We start from the raw sequence: 21,699 nt of genomic DNA, 5'->3' as shown, positions 1-21,699 counted from the left end.
CGCATCCCCACAGGCCGGTGCTGGTCCCTGAGGGCCTATGAGGGTGGGGGACACTTTGCCACCCTCTGCCGAACGATGATAACAGCTAACATTTACCGAGCACCTACTGTGTCCCAGTTGCTGTGCCAGGAGCTTCACGGGCAGCTGCAAGCACCATTTCATTTCAATGGATCTCTGTAACAATCCTAGGACTTCGACAAAATGCTAACAATGCTAACATTCTGTCCCCACAGCGGACCAGACATTGTTCTCAGCATTTTACATACACTAGATAATTTTACCTGACACAAAGTTTTATCCAACCCTTGTGGGAGGATGTTACTTCTCTTTATTTTACACATAAAGAAACCGAGGCACAGAAAGGTTGAGTGACTCACCCGAAGTTACACAGCTAGGAGGTGGCAGGGCTAAGATTTGAATCCAGGCAGGCTGGATTGTGAGCATGCTCTTAGCCACTCTACTGCTACCTCTCCTATTGTTAGTGACAGATAAGAAGATGGGTGTGGACTAAGCGGTTAGCCCAGGGTCTGTGAACGGCCAATAAACACTGATTTTTTTTAAAAAATTATGATTGCTTTTAAATAGATTGTGGAGGGGCGCCTGGGTGGCTCAGTCGGTTGAGTGTCCAACTTCGGCTCAGGTCATGATCTCACGGTCTGTGAGTTCGAGTCCTGCGTCAGGCTCTGTGCTGACAGCTCAGAGCCTGGAGCCTGCTTCAGATTCTGTGTCTCCCTCTCTCTCTGACCCTCCCCCATTTCATGCTCTGTCTCTCTCTGTCTCAAAAATAAATAAACATTGGGGCGCCTGGGTGGCGCAGTCGGTTAAGCGTCCGACTTCAGCCAGGTCACGATCTCGCGGTCCGTGAGTTCGAGCCCCGCGTCAGGCTCTGGGCTGATGGCTCGGAGCCTGGAGCCTGTTTCCAATTCTGTGTCTCCCTCTCTCTCTGCCCCTCCCCCGTTCATGCTCTGTCTCTGTCTGTCCCAAAAATAAATTAAAAACATTAAAAAAAAAATTAAAAAAAAAAAAAAAATAAATAAACATTAAAAAAAAAAATTAAAAAAAAATAGATTGTGGAATCCTTGAGAATGAAGGTCTTGCCTTGTTCATCTCATATCTCCTGCTTCCAGAGCAAGGATGGGCACACGATAATTTGTTGACAGAATGCGTGAACGTAGAGGAGAAAACTGGGGTCAGGGTGGCTCAAGGACCTGGCCCAGGTCACCTAGCCAGTAAGTACAGGGCAGGACCCGGCTCTGTGTTGCTGTGCTCTTTTTTGTTCTGTCCCTCTGTGCCCAGTGAGCCTCCCACATGCTTGTCCTGCTTATAGGCCAGAATTGAGGGTGTGGGGTACCCGGAAGAGGTGCTGAGAGACCGGAAGCCAGGGAAGAGCCAAGCCTCTCTGGCCACAGGAAATACATACCGTTGCCCCCGCTGCCTTCCAGATGCCAATCAGACTCGGCTGTGCCTTGTCCAGAGCCTACGAGGAAAGGCGGGGTGCAGTGGTGAGCACAGACACTGTGGGTGCCACGTCCAGCCCCAGAGGGCCCCAAGAGGGAGGTGGGGAGAGGCCAGGACAGTTACCTTGTTGGCAGCGTGGGCCAGAGAAGCTGGGGGGACAGAGGCAGCGGGTGCCCTGGCAGACACCCCCGTGCAGACAGGGCTCACGGAGCCGGCAGGGGTTCTCCTCGTGCTCACAGAGGTCTCCTGTGGGCCAGGGCGCAGTGAGCGGGCACGGGTGGGAGTGGCCGCGACCACCTCGTACCGCCCCCTGCCGGGACCTGCCGGGCTCCCACACCTTTGAAGCCATCGGGACACAGGCACTGGAACTCGTACTCGCCGGTAGGCATGCACGTGGCACGGTTCTGGCAAGGCTGGCGCTCACACGGGGAGCTGGTGTAGCACTGCCCGATGCCCCGGCTGCCCAGGAAGCTGTAGGTGAGGTCTAGCCGCTTCCCGTTCACTGACACCTGCAGGCACAGGGACGGGGAGGGGCTCTGGGCATGCGGGAGGCAGAGGCAAAGTGACCCAGGGGACAGCAGGGGACCCAAGTGGGAGCAAGAGTGGTAAGGTGGGACTCTAGCGCAGGTGAGGGAGGAACCTAAGCCGAACGCCTCCTGTGCACCAGGGACCGCCATCGGTGCAGTCACTGCTCTGTGAGGCCCTTCACAGGAGGCATGATTGTCCCTGATCCACAGAGGAGGGAAGTGAGGCCCAAGGGGAAGCATCTGGGCTCGCTGCAGGCAGAGGGGCCCCGTCTGCACCCTCCTCTCCCCTCCCCTCCCCTCCCCTCCCCTCTTGTCCTCTGGAGGCCGCTCCTCACCTCGCCCACACAGCCACGGAAGTGAGCGCTAACGTTGGTGGCCGGGGGCAGACGCACGGAGGGCTCCACGCCGCCGAGGTAGAGGAGGGTGTGCAGGTTGAGGCCCTGGCTCTTGCCGGGGGAGGAGCGCAGCACGGGGCGTCTGCTGTTCACACGCAGGCTGCCGTCCTTGTTGAGACGTTCCGCGGATACTCGGTGCCAGTGGCCCAGGGCCAGCGGCTCGGGGGTCCGCAGCACGGCCAGCCCTGGGGAGGACGCCGGGCATGGATGGCATACGGGGAGCACCCCCCCTCCCCCTGCCCCTCACAGGGCCTGGGGTGGAATCCGTGAGAGATCCAGGGGACTTGCCTCGAGTCACACACAGAGAGAAGGAACGTGAATGAACAGGGGACTTGAGTTGGTCTGACTTCTGAAGTTACTCCTCCAAGCCCCCATGGGGCTTGGGGAGCTGAGGGGGACACAGCACTTGGCATCTAGAGCCCATCAGTGTTTCACGTCCGGTGCTCACCTGACCCTAGCTCATATCGGAACTCCAGGTGGCCGCCAACCATCGCCAGGGACACGAAGTCCTCCACAGGCCCGCTCTTCCCCCCGCTGAACAGCAGGATGCCGTCAGGCGCCAGCGGCTTGAACTCAATGTCCAGGCGCAGTTCATGGTGCGTGTTGGTGAGGGCGGGCAGTGCCAGGTAGGAGCCAGTGCCCGACATGGAGGGGGTGGTCACCGTCACACCTGCAGCAGCCACAGCTCAGCCGGGGGCAGTGGGGATACTGGCGCCCTTGCCTGCCCCCCTCCAGACCCAGGGGCTCAGGACCAATTGGGTCACAGCTGCAGCACAGGAGCGCCAGACCGTGGGCCCTGCAGACCAGCCTGGAAGAATCTCCTGTAAGAGTGGGGGAGCTTCGGGGACCCTCACGCAAGTGACTCAGACTGGGCAGAGGCTTGGTTGGCCAGGTGCCTTTGAGGCCCTATGGCTCTGGAGTAATTTTATCAACCACAGGGCCCTTGGTGGCCTCAGAGTGTCCCTGCCCAGCTTCCCCCCATCCTTCTGGGATTCCCTGGGGTCTCGGGTCTGGCTCCACTCACCTTCCTCGCATCTCATCCCTGAGCGTCCCAGATGGCAGCGACAGGTGTAGCCTCGACCGTCAGGCCGGTTCACACAGGTGGCGTCGGGCCCACAGGCCTCTGGGGGACACAGGGACCGGCAGGGAGGCATTGAACTGGCCTGGGAGAGGGTGGGGTCCTGATGCCAAAGCCCCATCTATTGCACCCAGGGGGCCTTGGCTAGCCTGAGAGGGCTGCCTCCGAGACCGGGCAGGAGGAGTGGATTACAGCTGGGGTAAAGTGGGGGGCGGTGCTGAGAAGGCTGGACAGGGGACACATGAGGGGGCAGTGAGTGAGTGAGTGTGGTGTTCTTGAAGGACTGTACCTGGTGACAGTGCAGGGGCGGTGGTACCGAGGGGGCAGGTAACGGGGTGTGTGCCTTGGTGGGAGATGGGAAGGCGGTAGGTGCCCGGGGTGGTGAGGGGCTGGGGGGAGCGCCCAGGATCCGTGATGGGGGCAGGATGGGTAGTTGGGGGTGAGAACTCGGGGAGCAGAGATGGGCGCAGAGTGGGTACTGGGGTGGCAGAGACGAAGTCGGTATCTAGGAGAAGGGGCGAGTACCTGGACGAGTGACAGAGGGTCACTAAGTACAGCTAGCAGTGGGGCGGGTGGATCTGGAGGGGCGGCAACGGGCGGAGGCCAGCACCCAGGGGTGGCAGCGACGGGAAGGGTGGGTCACACACCTGGGTGGCAGTGCAGGGCCTGGGAGTGCTCACAGCGGCTCCCGGTGAAGCCAGCCGGGCAGATGCACACATAACTGCTGCTCTCTGAATCCTGACATTGGCCCCCGTTCTGCGAAGTTGCCCCCAGAAGTCAGGCCAGGAACCTCCTGCCTGTCCCCCGCTTCCCACGGGGGTCTGCCCCGGCCGCGGGCAGCGGCAGGGGCAGCTAGGTGGTGAGTGCGCTAGCGTGGGGTTACCTGGCAGGGCCGGTCCCGACAGGTGGGGCAGTGGGAGATGCCGTGCGCCGTAAGGTTGAGGTCGTGGAAGATGATCTCCTCGCCCTGGATGCGCAGCTCCCGGACACAGCCTGGGCGGCAGCAGGCACAGTGAGAAGGGAGGCAGTGCCGGGCCCAGCCCGTACCCTGTAGGGCTCTTCGGGGCTCCCGTGGGCTCTGCCCACCGGCCAGCTGAGGCTCGGCCAGGGACGGAGGCGGGGAGGGGGCTCACCTACGAAGCCGCCGCTCAGCCCCGCCTTGGGGATGGCGCCGTAGTCGGGGTAGCCACCCAGGTAGAGCTCCTCGTTTAGGTCCAGGCCCTGGAACTTGCCCTGGGCAGTGGAGAAGTCAGGGACGGTGGACAGGGGCTGGGCAGAGGTGGGGAGGGGGCCGGAAACGGGGGGACTGGTGGGGCCTCACCTGAGAGGTCCCGTTGACCGGGGCCAGGCCGCCCACAATCAGGGAGCCCTGGGTAAGGCTGCGCAGCAGGGTCACGGTGTGGAACTGGCCCAGTGCCAGCGGAGTGGGGTGGCGGATGGTGGCCATGCCTGAGCCTGCGTCAAACCTGCTCCACCGAGTGGGGCCGGGCAGGAGGAAAGCACTTAAGCGGCTTGTCAGAAGGGCTGGGCGGTGGGCCCAGCCTGGGCAGAGGTGACGTCACTGTTTCCTGCAGTTCTGATCTAGTTCCTGTCCCTGCCCTGTCCTCCCGCCCTATCACCCACCCCTGGCTCGCCACATCCCTGCCCCTTCCTCAGGTCTTCTCCTTGCTCCGCCTCCCCAGAGCTTATCCGGAGCAGCCCCTGGGGCGCCAGCTGCCCTCAACCTTACACCTTGTTGCTCTCCCTTTAGGGCTGGGTCTTCCCCAGCTAGAATATATCTTCCCCCGAGGGCCAGAATGTGGTCTGTCCGTGTCCGTGCCTGGCACCACGTTCAGCAAATAGCTACCGAGTGATGAATGAATGAGCCTGGTCTGCAGGAGTCCCACCGGGTAAAGACATGCTCGGCATCACTGAGCATTTCTGCCACAGTTTGGGGCAAGTCTGAGGCTGCTTCCTCCTCCGCTTGGTCGACACACTGTGTCCGCTCGAGCAGATCAGGTGGTCACCGAAGGTAATGGGCACATCTCCTCCCTCCTCCTTCGTCCAACTCAAGCCAGGGTGGTGTGTGCCTGACCAAAGCCCGCAGTCCCCCAGCCCCCTTCCCCTGTAAATGGGAAGGGTGAGGGTCTCACCGGAACTCAGGCCTTCCACCCACAAGGCCGAAGGAGATGAAGTCAGGCTGCCTGTTGGCCAGGTTGGTGGGGCTCCCTGGGATCCGCTTCTGTCCATTATACAGCAGCATCCCTGGGAGGGCACAGCCATGTAAGGCCCTCCCTCCAGCTCCCCAGCTATGGGCTCCCTGTCTGCCCAGCCCCAGGGGTGAGTGACCCCAGCCTGTGACCCTTCACTCTCTAGCTCCCATCCCTCCCTCTGTACGGACACCCTGTGCAGCCGGGGCCTTCCCCCCGTCTCCGGATGTGCCCTGTACAGAGACTGGCTCAGAGCCCCTACAAAGAAATAGAGCTTGCTTCACTCACACTGGAGGGCCTACCTGAAGGAGGAGAGGAAGGCAGAGACTCACCCGAGTAGAGAAGGAGGCCTGGACAGTGAAAGTCAGAGACCCGTAGGAGATGGAGAAGAGAGAGAGAGAGAGAGAGAGAGAGAGAGGAGGAAAGGCTGAGAAATGGAGACAAAAGAGGGAAGGAGGAGGAGAGGCAGAACAGGAAGCCAAGACAGGAGGATGGGTGGGGGTAAGGCCATGGCAGAGGTAGGAGGTACTGCGGAGCGGGGGATGGAGACAGGAGGAAGCACGAGAGAGGACCCAGAGGTCAGGCCTGGGGGTCCCAGGACAGGGATCTGAGGGAGGTGGGTAGGACTGGGGGCCACCAGGGCTCAGACAGTAGTGGTGGTTCCTCCAAACGATCCCTGCCCCAGGCCCCCCAAAGCAGCCCCTCTCCTGCTCACCATCGGCTGAGTCAGGACGGAAGGTGATCTTGATCTCGAACTTCCTGTAGGCATCTTTGATGGTGGGCAGTGGCAGGAAGGAGTGGGGGGTCTGTGTGAAGTAGGGCACCACCCGCTCTGTGGGCAGAGAATGTAGCTAGAGACACTGCCCAGCAGGCAGTGGGCAGGGCACCGCCCGGTCCAGAGGGTGTTGTCTTACCCGGCACCTGCAGATGGGCAAAGGCTTTGACCTTGCCCTGGTGATTAGTAGCAGTGCAGACGTAAGTGCCTGCGTCCTGAGGTCGGACCGAGGGCAGCAGCAGCATGGTGTTCTCCACGCGGCTGTCAGGTGGCAGGTTACCGTCCAGCTGCAAATGTACCCACACTTGGGACCCTGGCCTTGGCCCACACCTCCACGGGCTCTGTCTCCCATCTTGCCTCAGGCCCACCCTCAGACACTGGGCTCGTACTCTGTGCCGAGCCTGGGCCTGGGCCTGCGGGCACTGAGATGGTGAAGGCCTGACCTTGCCCCTCAGGCCTGCCCGCTCGTCCCCTGCCCAGCATTTACCTTGCTCCAGGTGATCTTGGGAGTGGGGTAGCCAGAGACCATGCAGGGGAAGGCGGCTGCAGAACCAGCAGGCACACGGACCTCTGGGGGCGTGGAGATCTGGGGCAAGGCTAAGAGTGGGCAAGGAGACACAGGCCATCAACATGATGACAGCCGCCACTAGAGAGCCCAGCCTGTGTCCGGACTCATTTCATCCTCACTCTAGCCCCTGAAGGGAGGCGCTGCGTCCCCATTTTACAGGTGAGGCTCACTGGGCAGTCAGGGCTCAGGGGCAGGTCCACTTGGTTCCACAGCCCGACAGTCTTCAACACACCCCGGCAGAAAGTGGTACGGCCCTCTGGGGACTTGAGACGGGGGTACCAGGGCAGCTTGCATCAGTAAGTCTGGGGGCAAGTCATAGGGTTTGGGGTGAAAAGGAGCTGCCTCTGAAGACAACACAGATTTGTGTCTGCCCTGCACCCACTGCCCTTTTTCACTCTCTTTTACGTCTGTTTTGTGCTCACGTCGTCACTGCCATCGGATCGGGCTGTGGGTCTCTGGTGTCAGAGCAGGTGCTCCAGTGGGCGAGGACTACATATCCGTTTCCCTCCTCCTGCCCCCTGTCCCCGGGGAGGTCCCTGCCGGCCTTCACCTTGCACGAGCAGCAGCACGTGGGACTGGGTGGTGCCAGCGGCGTTGGTGGCCGTGCAGCGGTACTGCCCCGCATCGGCCAGCTCCACGTGGGCGATCCTGACGATGCCCCCGCTCTGCACGATGCCAGGCCGCAGGCGCCCCCCGACTTTGCTCCACGTCACCTGAGGCTTGGGGTCACCCAGGGCCAGGCACTCGAACTCCACGGCATGGCCGACCACTACGGTCTGCACGGAGGTCCGAATGTTGATGAGCACCGAGGGCAGGGCTGGGGAGGCAGGGAGCAAAGGTAGAGTGAGAGTGAGGCCAGCCTGCTGCAGGCTTGGCCCGAGGAGGTGAACACCGGGGCCCTTGGCAGCCACCCCTTTCTTCATTTGCTTTCTCGTGCATCCACTCACGCACACACTCACTCGTTTGCCCTTGTTTACAGGGTTACTCATTTGCATGTCTGCTGTCATTTTTCATTGGCTGGTCTGAGCACCCACCACTCCATCCATCTCCCTTCTTCCCTCCCTTGCAGTATTTGTTAGGCCCCCTTATGGTGTGCTAGACACAAGCAAGAAACAATCGAATAATTCTCTTTGTTCATAGACATTTCAGGGGCTTCCCGGGGAATATAGTCCCTGTGCCCCTCATTTCTGTTGTAGGCTTTTAAAAAAATTTGTTAATGTTTATCATCATTATTATTATTTTAATTTTTTAAGACGTTTATTCATTTTTGAGAGACAGAGACAAAGCACAAGTCGGGGAGGGGCAGAGAGAGAGGGAGACACAGAATCCGAAGCGGGCTCCAGGCTCCGAGCACAGAGCCCGACGTGGGGCTCAAACTCATGAATGCAAGACCATGACCTGAGCTGAAGTTGGACACTTAACTGACTGAGCCACCCAGGCTCCCCAATGTTTATTAGTTTTGAGAGAGAGAGAGAGAGAGAGAGGAGAGAGAGAGAGAGAGAGAGAGAGAGAGAGAGAGAGAGAGAGAGAATGAGCAGAGGAGGGGAGAGAGAAAGGGAGACACAGAATCCAAAGCAGGCTCCAGGCTCTGAGTGCTCAGCACAGAGCCTGACATGGGGCTCGAACCCACGAGCCATGAGATCGTGACCTGAGCTGAAGTCAGATGCTCAACTGACTGAGCCACGCAGGCGCCCTACTATCCTCTACTCTTAGGAGAGGAAGCTACCATTCTACCTTGGACAACCAGCTGGGCACTGGCCTGGGCCTGTCCCCATGGTCCATAGGCCTGGCAAACATATGTCCCTTGGCAGCTCTGGTCCAAGTTCTGGATTCTGTACAGAAAAATAATAAGACATCGGTGAATACAAACAATTGATAAGAAGGCTTTGCAATGGCATGTGAGTTCAAAGCCACTGGAGATTAGCACATGGCATAAGCTTCTGGTCTCTCGCTAACCACGTGAGGTAGGCAGGTAAGTGAGGCAGACAGGCAGGCAGGTAGATGTCACCACATCCATTTTAGGCCGAGACCTTACGGTCAGAGCTCAAGAGCACACAGAGTAGCAGAGCTGAGATCTGGGTCATGTGTATACATCTGGCCTCAGAGACTGTTCTCTTTCCTCTAATAATAAGGATGCAAATATGAGCTCCTGTTTACTGAAGACCTTTCCCATGCTTTAGATAATGTCATTTGCCCCCATGTAAGTCATTGAGTGGCTGAGGACATTCAGGCTCAGAGAATGGAAGTGACTTGCCTGAGGATACTGTTTCATGCTGAGCCCCACAGGACAGGTATCCTAACAGCCCCCGTGTGTACCTTGGTGCTCAAGTTCAGTATGGCCTCTCCCCCGACTCACCGGAGCACCCCATCCTGCACACTGTGGCCAGGAGGCAGCTGACCCCCTTCCTTGACCCAACGGAGCTGGGTGCCCTGGTCACTGGGCACGGCACAGTGGAACTCGACGCTGGCCCCTACACTCTTGGTCTCCAGCTGAGGTGTGACCTGAACGGTGGGCGCGGATCCTGCTGGGATGGCGGTGGCCGGGACAGAGCCAGAGGGGCCTGTGGGGACATGCATGGGGTTGTGTGTGTGTGTGTGTGTGTGTGTGTGTTACTCCCAACGCCTCCACCTCCCAGGACCCAAAACCTCCATCCTAACATTCAAGGGATGCTCTTTTCCCAGGAGCCCCTTCTGCCCAGCCTGGTCCAGGGCTGCCCTGCTCACCTTGAACGAGCACCTGGGCGAAGGCCTCAGCCGAGCCCACCTTGTTGGTGACCCGGCAACGGTAGCGGCCTGAGTCCTCGGGGGCCGCGGGCTCAAAGCGCAGCATCTCGTTCCTGGCAGTCGCCCTCCTAGGGAGGCTGCCACCCACACGGCTCCACTGGAAGGTGAGCGGGGGTGTCCCATGCGCCAGGCACTGGATCTGCACCGTCTCTCCTGCCCGCACCGAAGCATGCTCCGGGACTGTGGTGGCATACGGTGGGCCTGGGGTGGGGGACGGATAGGTTGGGGCAGGGGAGAGCAGCGGTCAGGATGTGAACGGGTGTTGGACCCAGGTGACTTGCCAAAGGGCCAGGGAAGCTGCTTGGTGAAGCAGAAGACTGGGGATGAAGGAAGCGAGGGTCCCAGGAGGGGATGCGGGTCTCAGGCTAGGGCAGGTTCTGGGGGCCTGAGCTGCACGGGGCCCTCTTGATGGCATTCCTGGGGCTCTGTCCAGGGTGTAGCCTGGCTCAGGGCTCCATACAGGGCAGAGAGGACAGCCCAATGAGGGCGGATGAGCTCCTTACTCTCCACATGCAGGGCGATGGTGGCCTCGGCATGCCCGGTAGGGCTGGTGGCGTTGCAGATGTACTGGCCTGAGTCCTGCTGGGCCACCCGGGGGATGATCAGTGTGTCACCTTCCAGCCGGTGCTGCCAGGGCAGTGGGGAGCGCAGCTTGGACCAGTGGATGGTGGGCGTGGGGCTGCCTGTGGAGTGGAAGACCACAGGGGTCACCGGGCTGCCCTGGGGATGAGCTGGGGGTGAGGCTGGTGAGGAAGCGACCGGGTGATCCCGTCCCTTCACGGGAGTCACTGAGTGGGCATTTCAGCCATCACTGGGTGATGCCAGCAGCAGCAAAGTCCCCTCCTTGGGTGCGATAACATCTCCAGATGTCTTGTGTCTACGGTTCAGGCCCCGGGGCAGCACTGCCCTCTGTACTGTGTGCCAGCCCTGTCCATACCTGTGGCTGAGCAGCGCAGGGTGGCTGTGTGTCCAGCCTCTACAATCATCTCGGCTTCTTCAACTTGAACCTGGGGGGCCCCTGGGGCCACAGTGCCTGTGTCCACAATCACCTCCACCCGCTTCTGTGCTGTGCCTAGTGCATTCCGAGCCAGGCATACGTAGGTGCCTGCATCCGATGGTTTAGCTGATGAAATCTGGAAGAAAGCAAGGATGCTGGTTATGTGGGCACTGATAGGCACCTTGGCATCAGCCCCCAGCTCTGGCTTGCTTTTACCTCTTCCCTCTCTCCTTCCCTTGACTTTTAGTTCTCCTGTTCGACTAGCTGCTTGAGGACTCACACTCAAACATCTATCCCATTAGTCCATCCATCCACTTGTCCATGAACCCACCTATCCATCCCCTATCTACCCACCCACCTACCTATCCACCCGCTCACTGACCCATCTATACACCCATCCACTTTACATCCATTCATCCACCCATCTACCTAACCATCCACCCATCTACCCACCCATCCACCCATCTACCCACCTACCCACCCATCCATCCATCCTTCCAGCCATTCTTTCTTCCTTCCCTTCTTTTCCTTTCTTTCTTCCTGACCATCTTCCAATCTACCCACCAACCACTTATCTCATGCCCCCCCCCCCCCTTTCTCTCTCTATCCATTCATCACCCAACTTCCCATTTACTACTCTTTCCTCCGAGCATCTGTTCAAGGATGAGCCCTGACTGGGCCTCAGACCCAGAGATGAAATGGCCCTGGCCAGGGGAAGATTCGCCTCACCTGCAACACCGTATGGCTGTCCACGACCCCATACATCCGCTGTTCTAGGTTGGTGGGGGCGCCAATCCGGGTCCAGTGAGCCGAAGAGCGGGGCTCCCCAGCACTGACACATTCCAGGGTGATGGACTTTCCTACCTTCACCCGCACGGGACCCTCAGGGAGCACAGACACAGTAGGGGGCCCTGCCCAGAGGAAGGACATCACTGTTACTCATGCAGGGCTTTGCCCACCACACGCACTGTCACAGCCCCTGTCTTAGTAGCGGCCAGGTGGGCACTATTCTACACCAATGTGGAGAACAGGAGGCTCCGAGAGGGAGAATGCCTGAGAGGGAGGGGCATTCGCAGAAGCAGAATTTAAACTTAGGAGGTTGTGAGCTCAGAATCAGGGCTAGAAACAGGAAGGCAGCGCCCAGGGGGTAGACACCACTCACCGTGCACACCGAGGTTGACGACACTTTGGGCCACGCCGTAGGCGTTGGAGGCCACGCAGCGGTAAGCACCGTGGTTGCTGGGTCGGGTGCCCACGATGGTGATGATGGAGCCGTTGGGGCTGATGTGGACATTGTCTGTGGGGTCAGCATTGGGCAGGGCACGGTCAGTGAGGTCGTCTTCGTGCCTTGGTGCTGCCAGTGCGCGTAGCTCTGCCCCACGTCCCCGACCCCTCCAGCCTGGGTGTATATGACTCACAGGGTCCCAGGTGGAAGACGGGAGAGTCCTTGGAGACTACCGGGTCCAGCCCCTTCACCATCCAGATGGAGACGGTGAGGCCCCAGAGGGGAGGGGCCTCACCCAGAGCCACACGGTGAGTTTGGTGCCTTTGCCCCACCCGCGATGGTGATCACCACGCCTTTGCACCTGACTCCAGCACACACACACACACACACACACACACCCGCCCCACCCCGCAGCCCTCCCCGGGCTCACCCTCCAGTTCTTGGTTCCGAGTTTTCCACTCGAGGCTGATGGGGGCTGCCCCGTCATGGATGAGGCACTTGAAGCTGGCATCTTGGCCCTGCTGCACAGTGCTGCTGGGCGGGTCGATAGAGATGACGGGGCTCCTAAGGCCTGGGGGACGAGGCGGGCAGAGGGCTGGGCTCAGGAGGGCCGGGTTGGCTTGACCTCCCTGCCTCAGCTCCACGGTCTCCCCTCCTCCCCCTGCCCGTGGCATCTGCCACACTCACGGTAGGAGGACCCCGCACTGGGTGGGACGGTGACTGTGAAGGAAGCCTCCTGCTCAGGGCCTGAGCCGCCAACCACGCGGCACACGTACTCGCCGGAGTCAGCAGGGGACACGTGGTGGAGCCGCAGCCGGGAGCCGTGGGTCTGTCGGAGCGAGGAGGGCACAGCCATCAGGCCATAGCACTTGGGGCAGGGCAAGTGCCCAGGCCCACTGTACCAGCACCCGAGTTCTCCCTCGGGTCTCAGGAAGCCGGGGCTCCAGCTGGGAGGGGTGAGGGAACTTCATTTACTGGATCCTACATGTCCAACCGACCCAATTTATAGAGGAGAAAGCTGCCTCAGGAAGCAAGTCAGCAGCAGGGCCAGAACGCCCAGGCCCCTCGCTCCCATGCTCTGCTCCCAAAACTACTCTATCCCCCGGGGTGCCAGAGGAGGCTAGGGTTGGCATGAGGTTTGGGGTGCGGAAAGCAAACGCAGGTTGAACGCTGCCTGCCCTGGAATCCTGCCCATCAGGCCCCTGTACCTGGTGCCGGGCGGGGAGGCTGCCCCCACGCTTGTACCATGTGACCTGGGCGTGGGCCTGCCCCGGCACCACGCAGTTCAGGTCCAGGGTCTGTCCTTCGGCCACGTGGGAGGAGGAGGCCTCGATATAGATGGGCTGGGCCAGTCCTGGGGCTGTGGGCACAATGGGTGGGTGAGAAGGGTGAGGCTCCCGGGGATGAAGGCAGGGACTAAAGGTGGTGGCAGTGAATGCCACTAATCCTGCAGGTGCAGTGGCTTGAGTCACTGACAGGACCCAGTGCCACTGACCTAAGAAGGGTCTCCATTCCTTGGGGGAGGACAAGATGCCATGGTGAGGACCCAGGCTGGTCCCCGGTGGCTGTGGGGAGGGGCTGGAGGACATTCACGGAACTGAGAGCCAGAGCCCTGCTGGAAAAGCAGGGAGGAGCAGGGAGAGGAAGGGATTCCCCACGCCTGTGCCCCAGCGTCACGCACTGCTGCTGTCACTCACCAGGAATGGGGCTTGGGCTGGAGGCCTCAATCGTGACTAGAACAGAAGCCTCCAGGGTGCCTGAGCTGCTGGTCACTTGACAGTAGTATTCTCCAGAGTCAGCCGGGGACACCTGATTCAGCCTTAGCAGGGGTCCGTGGACCTGGCCAAGGTCAGGGCAAGGCAAGAGTGAGCTGGGGAGCCGGCAGGTCCCGGTACACGCACCACAGGACCAACATGTACTATAGCTATGAAGGCTGCATCCTATGCAAGGCAACCCCAAGACCTTAGACGCTGCAGAGCACGACTTTTCATGGTAGGAGGTGGTCTAGTGTCCTGAGTAACACGTGCCCTTTTGTAATTGCACTAGTGTGCTCGGAGGCTGGTGGTGGCTCTGCTGTGCCCAGCCTGTTCTTGACCTCCTGACTCCCAGCGGTCTCCTGCTGCAGTCTTCCCAAAGCCCAGGATGTTGGAACCATTTTCCCTCCTGGCTAGATCGAGGCAGGACTGTTGGGCAGGGGTGGGGTGGGGTGGGGTGAGGAGTGCCCACATCCCACTTTCTCCAGCTCCTGTACCTGGTGCCGGGCAGGAAGGCTGCCCCCGCGCCTGTGCCATGTGACCTGGGCGTGGGCCTGTCCAGGGACTATGCAGTTCAGATCCAGGGTCTGCCCTTCGGCCACATGGGAGGAGGAGGTCTCAATGCGGATGGGTGGGGCTCCGCCTGGGGCTGAGGCACAGGAAGAGGTCAGTGAGCTGGGACTCCCACCCCTTTGCCCTCAACCCCTACTACCCCTGGGTGCCCAGATTTTCAGACCAGAGGCCAGACCACATATTGAGAGGTGGCCTCCATCCATCCCCCCTGCTCCCTTCCCCTCCCACTGCCCATTCCCCGGAGGCCTGGGGCAGCCAGGCTGGCCTGGGGGAAATGGCTCATCACTCTCTTGGCCCCGCCCCAGACAATGGCCCCACTCTCTCCTCTTGTGCTCCTAGCACCACGGGTGGCCAGGGCTCAGGGCCAGGCACCTCCACACAGATCACTCATTTTTCTCAAACTTGAACAATGTGTGGCTAAGAACCCAGGCTCTAGGCCAGACTGCCCGGGTTCAAAACCCAGCTCTGGGGGCACCTGGGTGGCTCAGTCAGTTAAGCAACCAATTCTTGATATCTCACAGTTCGTGAGATCAAGCCCTGTGTCAGGCTCTGTGCTGACAGCATGGAGCCTGTTTGGGATTCTCCCTCTCTGTCTCTTTCTCTCTGCCCCTCCCCTGCTCATGCGCAGGTGCACGTTCTCTCTCTCTTAAAATAAATAAACTTAAAAACGCACACAGACAACCCAGCCCTGCCACTTATTAGCTGTGTGACCTTTGGAAAGCGACTTCATCTCTCTGTGTTTCAGTTTCCCCATCTATAAAAATGAACAGAACAATCATGCCTACCTCAAACTGTTTCTATGAGGATGAAATGAGTTAATGTGTAAACAGAACAGGGCCCGGCACCTAGTTAAGTGCCAGATCATGTTCTTTACTTAGCAATTCATGTTCTGCCATCACATCTGCTATAGCCACATATAACTTGTGCTGTTGATTACTTTACATTTTCTTGTCAATTGATTCACTTAACAAAACCCTTTAAATACTTAGCCCTGTTGTAGGCAATGATTTCCCCGAAATCGTGACAGGTTTCGTGTGTTGCTGTTTTCTCTAATATAAAAGATTTTTGTCGGGGTACCATGCCAGTCTCCCCCACGTACCCCCAGAGGTGTAGTTCCAGCCTTTAGGGAACACATGTGATGGTCGCAAGAGTTCTGCCATCCCCATGTTACGGATAAGGAAAGGGAAGCACGGTGAGAGTCCCTTGCACAACATCTCAGAGCATGGACAGAGGAGCTGGGACTCAAGCCCACATATGCCAGATCCCCAAGTCTGGTCCACAGGCACTAGAGATAAATCCCACTTGACCTAGCTCCCAACCTCTGCTTGCTGGTTCCTCTCCCTTCCTCCCTCCTCCAGCCTCCCAGCCCCCACCACAGGGACCCTTACCAGGGACAGGAACAGCACTGGAGCCAGAGGCCTCGATGTTGACCAGGACTGAGGCCTCCAGGGGGCCCGAGCTGCTCACCACCTGGCACACGTACTCGCCCGAGTCAGCCGGGGACACCTGGTACAGCCTCAGCCGTGAGCCATGGGCCTGAGCCGGGGGACAGGGTGGGGAAACAGAGCAGCAGAGTGAGATGGCTGGAAGGCTGGAGGCAAGGTCTGACCTCTGACCTAGGCAGGCACTGTGCCCCACAGAGGCTCCGGACCTCCTTCCTCAGTAGATCTGGGCGGGGTGGGGGGGGGGGGGGCAGAGACTCTGACCAGGGTCCCCCCCATCCAACAACCCTCCCACCATTTCCTGCCCCCAACTCCCATACCTGGTGGTGAGTGGGGAGGCTGCCCCCGCGCTTGTGCCACGTGACCTGGGCGTGGGCCTGGCCAGGGACCACGCAGTTCAGATCCACGGTCTGCCCTTCGGCCACGTGGGAGGAAGACGACTCGATTCGGACGGGCATCGTACCGCCAGGGACTGCGGGCACAGAAACAGCAGATTTGGGAACAACTGGGTTGGTAGGAGCCGCAGCCATAAAAATCCCTGTTGCTCAAGGTAGTAATAACAGTTAACACCTATTAAGCACTGGGAGCATGCCAGGCGCTGTTCCAGGCACTTCGTGTGTGAGAACTCATTTAACTCTTCGCAAAACTCACGAACTCTCTGTGAGAATGGAAACACTCTATCTTCTGTACCGTCCAGTACTGTGCTACTAGCCATGTTACGTGTGGCCACTGAGCACTCAAAACACGCTGACCTGAACGGTGAACTTTAACTGTAGCGGCCACCCTATTGGACGGCAGCGTGAGGCTGGAATGACGGGCATCCCCGTTTCACTGATGGGGACGAAGCTGAGAGAGGAGAGGACTTCACTCAAGTCTCTTAGTGGTGCAGGCAGGATTTGAACCCAGGCGCTTTTCTGCAGAGCCTTTGCCCTGGACTGCCACCCTCAGCCGAGAGCTCTGACCGCTGACTCCCCAGGGAGCACTGTTTTTCGAGTCTCCAGTCCTTTCTCAGACTCACCAGAGGGGCTGCCAGTGCTGGGGGACACTGAGACCACGATGGAGGCCTCCTGGGCATCGATGTTGTTGTTGGCCCGGCACACGTACTCGCCCGAGTCAGCCACAGACATGCGGTGCAGCCGTAGGCGGGAGCCATGGGCCTGGCGGGGACGGGGAAGGAGGAGGAGAGGAGGAGAGGAGGAGAGGGGCCAAGAAGTCACCAGCTAGCTCAGGCCTCCTTCCAGGCCTCCCTCGTCAGACTGGTTGAGGCTACCCTCCGCCAACCAAGGGTAGGCCGCCCTACCTTGGGCAGAGGGAGGGCCGCCCCGGGACTGCCAGCTAGTGCTTCCCTTCCGGTCCTTTGCCCACTGGGGCTGTCCCTGCAGTGCCTGCCCCAGCAGGTAGGGGTTCTGGCCTCACTGTCACAGCTCCACTCCATACCTGGTGTTGGGCAGGAAGGCTGCCCCCACGCTTGTACCACGTGATGGTGGCCTGGGGCTGCCCAGCGACTACGCAGTTCAGATCCAAGGTCTGTCCTTCGACCACGGTGGGGGACGAGGACTCGATCTTGATTGGTGGGGAGACACTGGGCACTGGAGACAGAGAAGGACAGACCACACGGCCAGAGTCAGACAACAGTGATGGCTCCAGGGACCGCTCTGCCTCCCCCTGCGCCCACTTGCCTGGATCCCCTGCCCTGTGCCCTCTCACCATGGGAGGAGCCGCTGCCCTCGATGGTAACAATGAGTGAGGTCTCCTGGGACCCGGCACCGTTACTGACGTGACACACGTACTCGCCAGAGTCTGCAGGTGTCACCTGGGGGATCCGCAGTCGGGAGCCCACGATCTGAGGGGGAACACGTGTCAGTGGGTGGACGTAGCACCCCCCGTGTCTCCGGGGCCGCTGCCCTGGACTCCAGGAGCCTCCCTGCCTCGTCTGGGCTGGCCTCCCCCTGGACGTCCTTCAGAACTCCCTCAGCAGCCTTCCTGAGGCTCTAGGCTGGGGTGGACAGTGTCTCTAGCCTCGGACTGTTCTCACCTGTCACCTGTGCCAAAAGACTGCTGAGGCCATTCCTGGTGAATCCCCAGTGCCCTGCTGTGGCTTCTATGACACTGCTGTCACAGGGCATGTCCACCCCATTCGCTAGCCTGTGAGCCCCCTGAGGGCAGGCGTCTGCCTCACTCCACTTGGAATCCTTGGTGCCAGGTGCAGACTTGGCCCGGAGCTATTCTCAGGGGCATTCAGGGAGTGAGTAAATCATAGAATGTCCTATTGAAATATGGGATCCAACTGAGGTCAGTGAGATCTACGTATTTTGTCGGCATCGGTCCAGGGCCCATCCAGTAAGAACACTCCATGTTTGCTGAATGACTGAATGAGCGCAGAAAAGGTGTCGAGAACCCCTCCTGAATCCTATCAGCACCAGTGTGCCCACCACCACCCAATGCCTCCATACCTGGTGCCGGCTGGGTAAGCTACCTCCACGCTTATACCAGGTGATGGTGTGCGGGGCTTGGCTGGCCACCAGGCAGTTGAGGTCCAGGACATGTCCATTGGCCAGGGAGGCTGAGGAGGACTCGATGCGGACGGGGTATACCACGCCCTGGGCTGGGAGGGTGAGACAGGAGGCAGGGTGTGGGAGCCGCTGAGGTTGGAGTGGTTCCCCCACTGTTTGTTAGGACCCTTGAGACACTCACGGTGGGAGGGGCCAAGGCGCTGCTGGATAGTGACAAGGACTGAGGCTTCTTGGGTGCCCGAGCTGCTGACCACACGGCATATGTACTCCCCAGAGTCGGCTGGGGTCACCTGGGGCAGCCGCAGCCTCGAGCCATGCACCTGGAAGGGCCAGGAGGAAGGCAGGCTCAGGGTCAGGCTGTGGGGCTCACAGCCAGGCTCCTGTTCCCTTCCCTGGTGCCCCTCCCAGGCCAGTCCAGCCAAGTGGACTTGAGAGAAGCTCTTTCTGGAAAAACCACCATTTATGACCCTTCAATTCCCCTGCCCCAACGTCGGGACTGGGTCCAATGAGAAGAAGAGAGCAGCCAACATTTGTCAATGTGCTATGGGGCAGGTGAGGTAGGCAGTGTGAGCCCGTTTGACAGAGGAGGAAACTAAAGATCAAGGAAGTCAGATGACTGGCCTAAAGTCACACAGCAGGCAAAGTGGCAGAACAGTGTCTAAACTCAGATATGCCTAAAGTCAAAGCCTGTATACTTTCTTCTGTAGTCATGAGGGGCTTTCAGGCTCCCCCTTAGCTCCCTTCCTCCTACCTGGTGCCGAGCGGGGAGGCTGCCCCCTCGCTTGTGCCACGTGATCTGGGCACGGGCCTGCCCAGCAACCAGGCAGTTCAGATCCAAGGTCTGCCCTTCAGCCACATGGGAGGAGGATGACTCGATCCGGACTGGGGGAGTGACCCCCAGCGCTGGGGACAGAAGGCAGAGGTTCAATCCCTGGCTAAGAGGGGAGGTGAGGTGGATGTGAGTGAAGGTGGGGGGTCTCATGGGATCCTGCCAGTGTCTCCCGCAGCTGGGCCCCTAGCCCTGCCCTACCCCCAGTGTTGCTTACCAGGTACAGAGCCTGCAGGCTCAATGGTCACCAGGACAGAGGCCTCCAGGGGCACCGAGCCACCCACCACGCGGCACACATACTCGCCCGAGTCAACTGGGGACACCTGGTGTAGTCTCAGCAGTGAGCCGTGGGTCTGGCCGGAATGGAGGTGAGCTCAGAGGGGGCTCTCATGGGACCCTTGCACCTATAACCTGCCCCCCTGCCTCACTCTCTGACCTCTGAGTCCTGGCCATCAGCTTTGTCCTGCTTAGGGGAGGCCTCGTCCCAAGGGTAGAGGGTGGTCAGGAGAAGCCATGGTGAACTGAGCAAACCCTGATACCACCTTCCATCAAGTCTAAGACACATCTTTTTTTTTTTTTTTTTTTTTTTTTTTAGTAGGCATCACACCCGGCATGGGGCCCAATGTGGGGCTTGAACTCACAACCCTGAGATCAAGACCTGAGCTGATATCAAGTCAGATGCTTAACTGACTGAGCCACCCAGGTGCCCTAACACACTTTTTAATGTTTCTGAAATCAAGACACATTCTACAGTCAATAACTTTACAATGATAAAGGGCAGCTTTTTGTCCTTAGACGTACAAAAATTAATATTCCATCTTGTAATCGATAGCATCCTAAAGTCTATAAAATACAGTAATATTAATCATCGCGAAGGATACTATGGTAACAACAGCTCGGCAATTTCTGTGTGCCAGAGCTCTGAGCACTTTGCACATTCGCTAATTCACTTCATCCTTAAGACAGTTCTGTAGGATAGATACCATTTTACAGATGTTGAAGCTATGGCACAGAGAGTTTAAGTAACTTGCCCAAGGTCATAGGCTAGTAAGTGGGGGAAGCAGCATTCACACCTAGGCTGGCCAGTCCTAGAGTTTGGGCCCTGATCATTGTACTATCTATCCACCTGTGCAATGGGGTCCAAGGCTTCCCCTGTCTCCAAGGAGACTTCAGCCCTCCCCATCCTTGACCTCCACCACCCAGGGCCTCCCTCCTGTCTCCTTCTTGGCCTGTCCATCTTCCAGGCCTGTACCTGGTGCCGGGCAGGGAGGCTGCCCCCACGCTTATGCCACGTGACCTGGGCGTGGGCCTGCCCAGGCACTATGCAGTTCAGATCCAGGGTCTGTCCTTCAGCCACGTGGGAGGAGGAGGACTCGATGCGGATGGGCTGGGTGCTGCCCGGAGCTGGGGGACAGGAGGGTCACCAGTCACTCAGTTCGCTAGGGCTGCCCCGGCCCAGCCCCGTCTTCCATCCCGGCCCAACCTGGTGGTGTCACTCACGGTAGGCAAAGTTGGCCCCCTGGGTCCTGGTTACGGTGACTGTGATAGAGGCCTCCATACCATTGCTGGCCCGGCAAACGTACTCGCCTGCGTCGGCTGGCGAGGCCTGGAAGATGTACAGGCGGGAGCCGCGGACCTGGGCAGCCAGGGCAGGGGTGTGAGAGCGAGGCTTCCCACAGCCTAGCAGACGCCCACCTGCTCTGCTCCTCTGAGCTGGGAACTGCCAGCCGCCCAGCTCAGGGGCCAAGACCCCCTCAACCTACTGCCCAGAGCTCGGCCTGGCCAGCCCCTCCCACCTCTCTGCCCCCGTGTACCTGGTGCCGGGCGGGGAGGCTGCCCCCACGCTTGTACCACGTGACCTGGGCATGGGCCTGCCCTGCCACCACACAGCTCAGATCCAGGGTCTGCCCCTCGGCCACTGTGGGGGATGTGGACTCGATCCTGACAGGGGGGACAGGTCCTGGGGCTGTGGGGAACGAAGCAAAGGTAGCAGATGATCCCCAGCAGAGAGGGCAAGAACGGTCCACCTCAGAGCCACACAGGCCTGGTCTTCTGAGGCCAGGCTCCTATGTTTGGGGGTTGCTGGCCTGGGTTTGGTTCACCTTGAGTGGAGGGCCAGGGCAGGGGCCAAGCCTTGCGGAAGGGAGCAAGGAAGTGGGGGAGAAGGGGGTAGTTGAGGCTGGGAGAGAGGAGGAAGAGGCTGGAGCAGAAACACGAGGCACTGTGTGGCCAGAGAAAAGTGAGGAAGATGGCGTCTTCCAGCTCCAGCGTGGGCCTCCTCCCCCCCCCCCCCCCCCCCCCAATGGCAGCAGGAGCCGCTAGGACCTCAGCACCTTGGAAGGCCCTCAGCCCCTTCCGCTTGCCCTGCCCTTGGGCAGTTACTCACCAGGGATGGAGCCCGGAGGGGAGCCGGAGGCCTTGATGTCGACCAGGACGGAGGCCTCCAGGGGCCCAGAGCCAAGGACCACGCGGCATATGTACTCGCCCGAGTCGGCTGGAGACACCTGGTGCAGCCGCAGCAGCGAGCCATGGGTCTGAATGCAAACGGGAGGGTCGGCAGGGGGCCAGAGGGGCCCCATCTACCCCTCCAGA

General features: G+C 59.6%; 1 protein-coding gene across 12 annotated transcripts in view; it reads right to left on the bottom strand.

Moving 5' to 3' along the window:
* Positions 1–21,699, bottom strand: part of HSPG2 (heparan sulfate proteoglycan 2) — a 101,311-nt gene that overhangs the window by 3,377 nt on the left and 76,235 nt on the right. For 7 of the 12 annotated variants that reach the window (XM_058718720.1, XM_058718721.1, XM_058718725.1 and 4 more), the window contains 41 exons: positions 21,494–21,641; positions 20,922–21,073; positions 20,608–20,743; positions 20,360–20,511; positions 19,325–19,460; positions 19,030–19,181; positions 18,460–18,598; positions 18,219–18,370; positions 17,473–17,608; positions 17,203–17,354; positions 16,784–16,922; positions 16,086–16,237; positions 15,712–15,859; positions 14,248–14,399; positions 13,694–13,835; positions 13,205–13,356; positions 12,684–12,825; positions 12,427–12,567; positions 11,934–12,068; positions 11,501–11,682; positions 10,712–10,907; positions 10,278–10,457; positions 9,715–9,975; positions 9,347–9,551; positions 8,725–8,822; positions 7,541–7,807; positions 6,910–7,019; positions 6,562–6,709; positions 6,363–6,479; positions 5,980–5,997; positions 5,591–5,702; positions 4,780–4,924; positions 4,592–4,691; positions 4,342–4,451; positions 4,106–4,214; positions 3,405–3,503; positions 2,829–3,050; positions 2,321–2,565; positions 1,796–1,967; positions 1,582–1,704; positions 1,421–1,477 (listed from right to left, as the gene is read on the bottom strand). In XM_058718720.1, coding sequence (XP_058574703.1) covers positions 1,421–1,477; positions 1,582–1,704; positions 1,796–1,967; positions 2,321–2,565; positions 2,829–3,050; positions 3,405–3,503; positions 4,106–4,214; positions 4,342–4,451; positions 4,592–4,691; positions 4,780–4,924; positions 5,591–5,702; positions 5,980–5,997; positions 6,363–6,479; positions 6,562–6,709; positions 6,910–7,019; positions 7,541–7,807; positions 8,725–8,822; positions 9,347–9,551; positions 9,715–9,975; positions 10,278–10,457; positions 10,712–10,907; positions 11,501–11,682; positions 11,934–12,068; positions 12,427–12,567; positions 12,684–12,825; positions 13,205–13,356; positions 13,694–13,835; positions 14,248–14,399; positions 15,712–15,859; positions 16,086–16,237; positions 16,784–16,922; positions 17,203–17,354; positions 17,473–17,608; positions 18,219–18,370; positions 18,460–18,598; positions 19,030–19,181; positions 19,325–19,460; positions 20,360–20,511; positions 20,608–20,743; positions 20,922–21,073; positions 21,494–21,641 — 6,034 coding nt within the window. The remainder of the gene's footprint in view (positions 1–1,420; positions 1,478–1,581; positions 1,705–1,795; positions 1,968–2,320; positions 2,566–2,828; positions 3,051–3,404; positions 3,504–4,105; positions 4,215–4,341; positions 4,452–4,591; positions 4,692–4,779; positions 4,925–5,590; positions 5,703–5,979; positions 5,998–6,362; positions 6,480–6,561; positions 6,710–6,909; positions 7,020–7,540; positions 7,808–8,724; positions 8,823–9,346; positions 9,552–9,714; positions 9,976–10,277; positions 10,458–10,711; positions 10,908–11,500; positions 11,683–11,933; positions 12,069–12,426; positions 12,568–12,683; positions 12,826–13,204; positions 13,357–13,693; positions 13,836–14,247; positions 14,400–15,711; positions 15,860–16,085; positions 16,238–16,783; positions 16,923–17,202; positions 17,355–17,472; positions 17,609–18,218; positions 18,371–18,459; positions 18,599–19,029; positions 19,182–19,324; positions 19,461–20,359; positions 20,512–20,607; positions 20,744–20,921; positions 21,074–21,493; positions 21,642–21,699) is intronic. The other 5 variants (XM_058718722.1, XM_058718726.1, XM_058718731.1 and 2 more) reach the window with 2 other exon arrangements.

This window comes from Neofelis nebulosa, chromosome 2, assembly GCF_028018385.1.
Source record: "Neofelis nebulosa isolate mNeoNeb1 chromosome 2, mNeoNeb1.pri, whole genome shotgun sequence".
Classification (NCBI taxonomy): Eukaryota; Metazoa; Chordata; class Mammalia; order Carnivora; family Felidae; genus Neofelis; species Neofelis nebulosa.
This window is presented reverse-complemented; position numbering and strand designations above follow the sequence as displayed.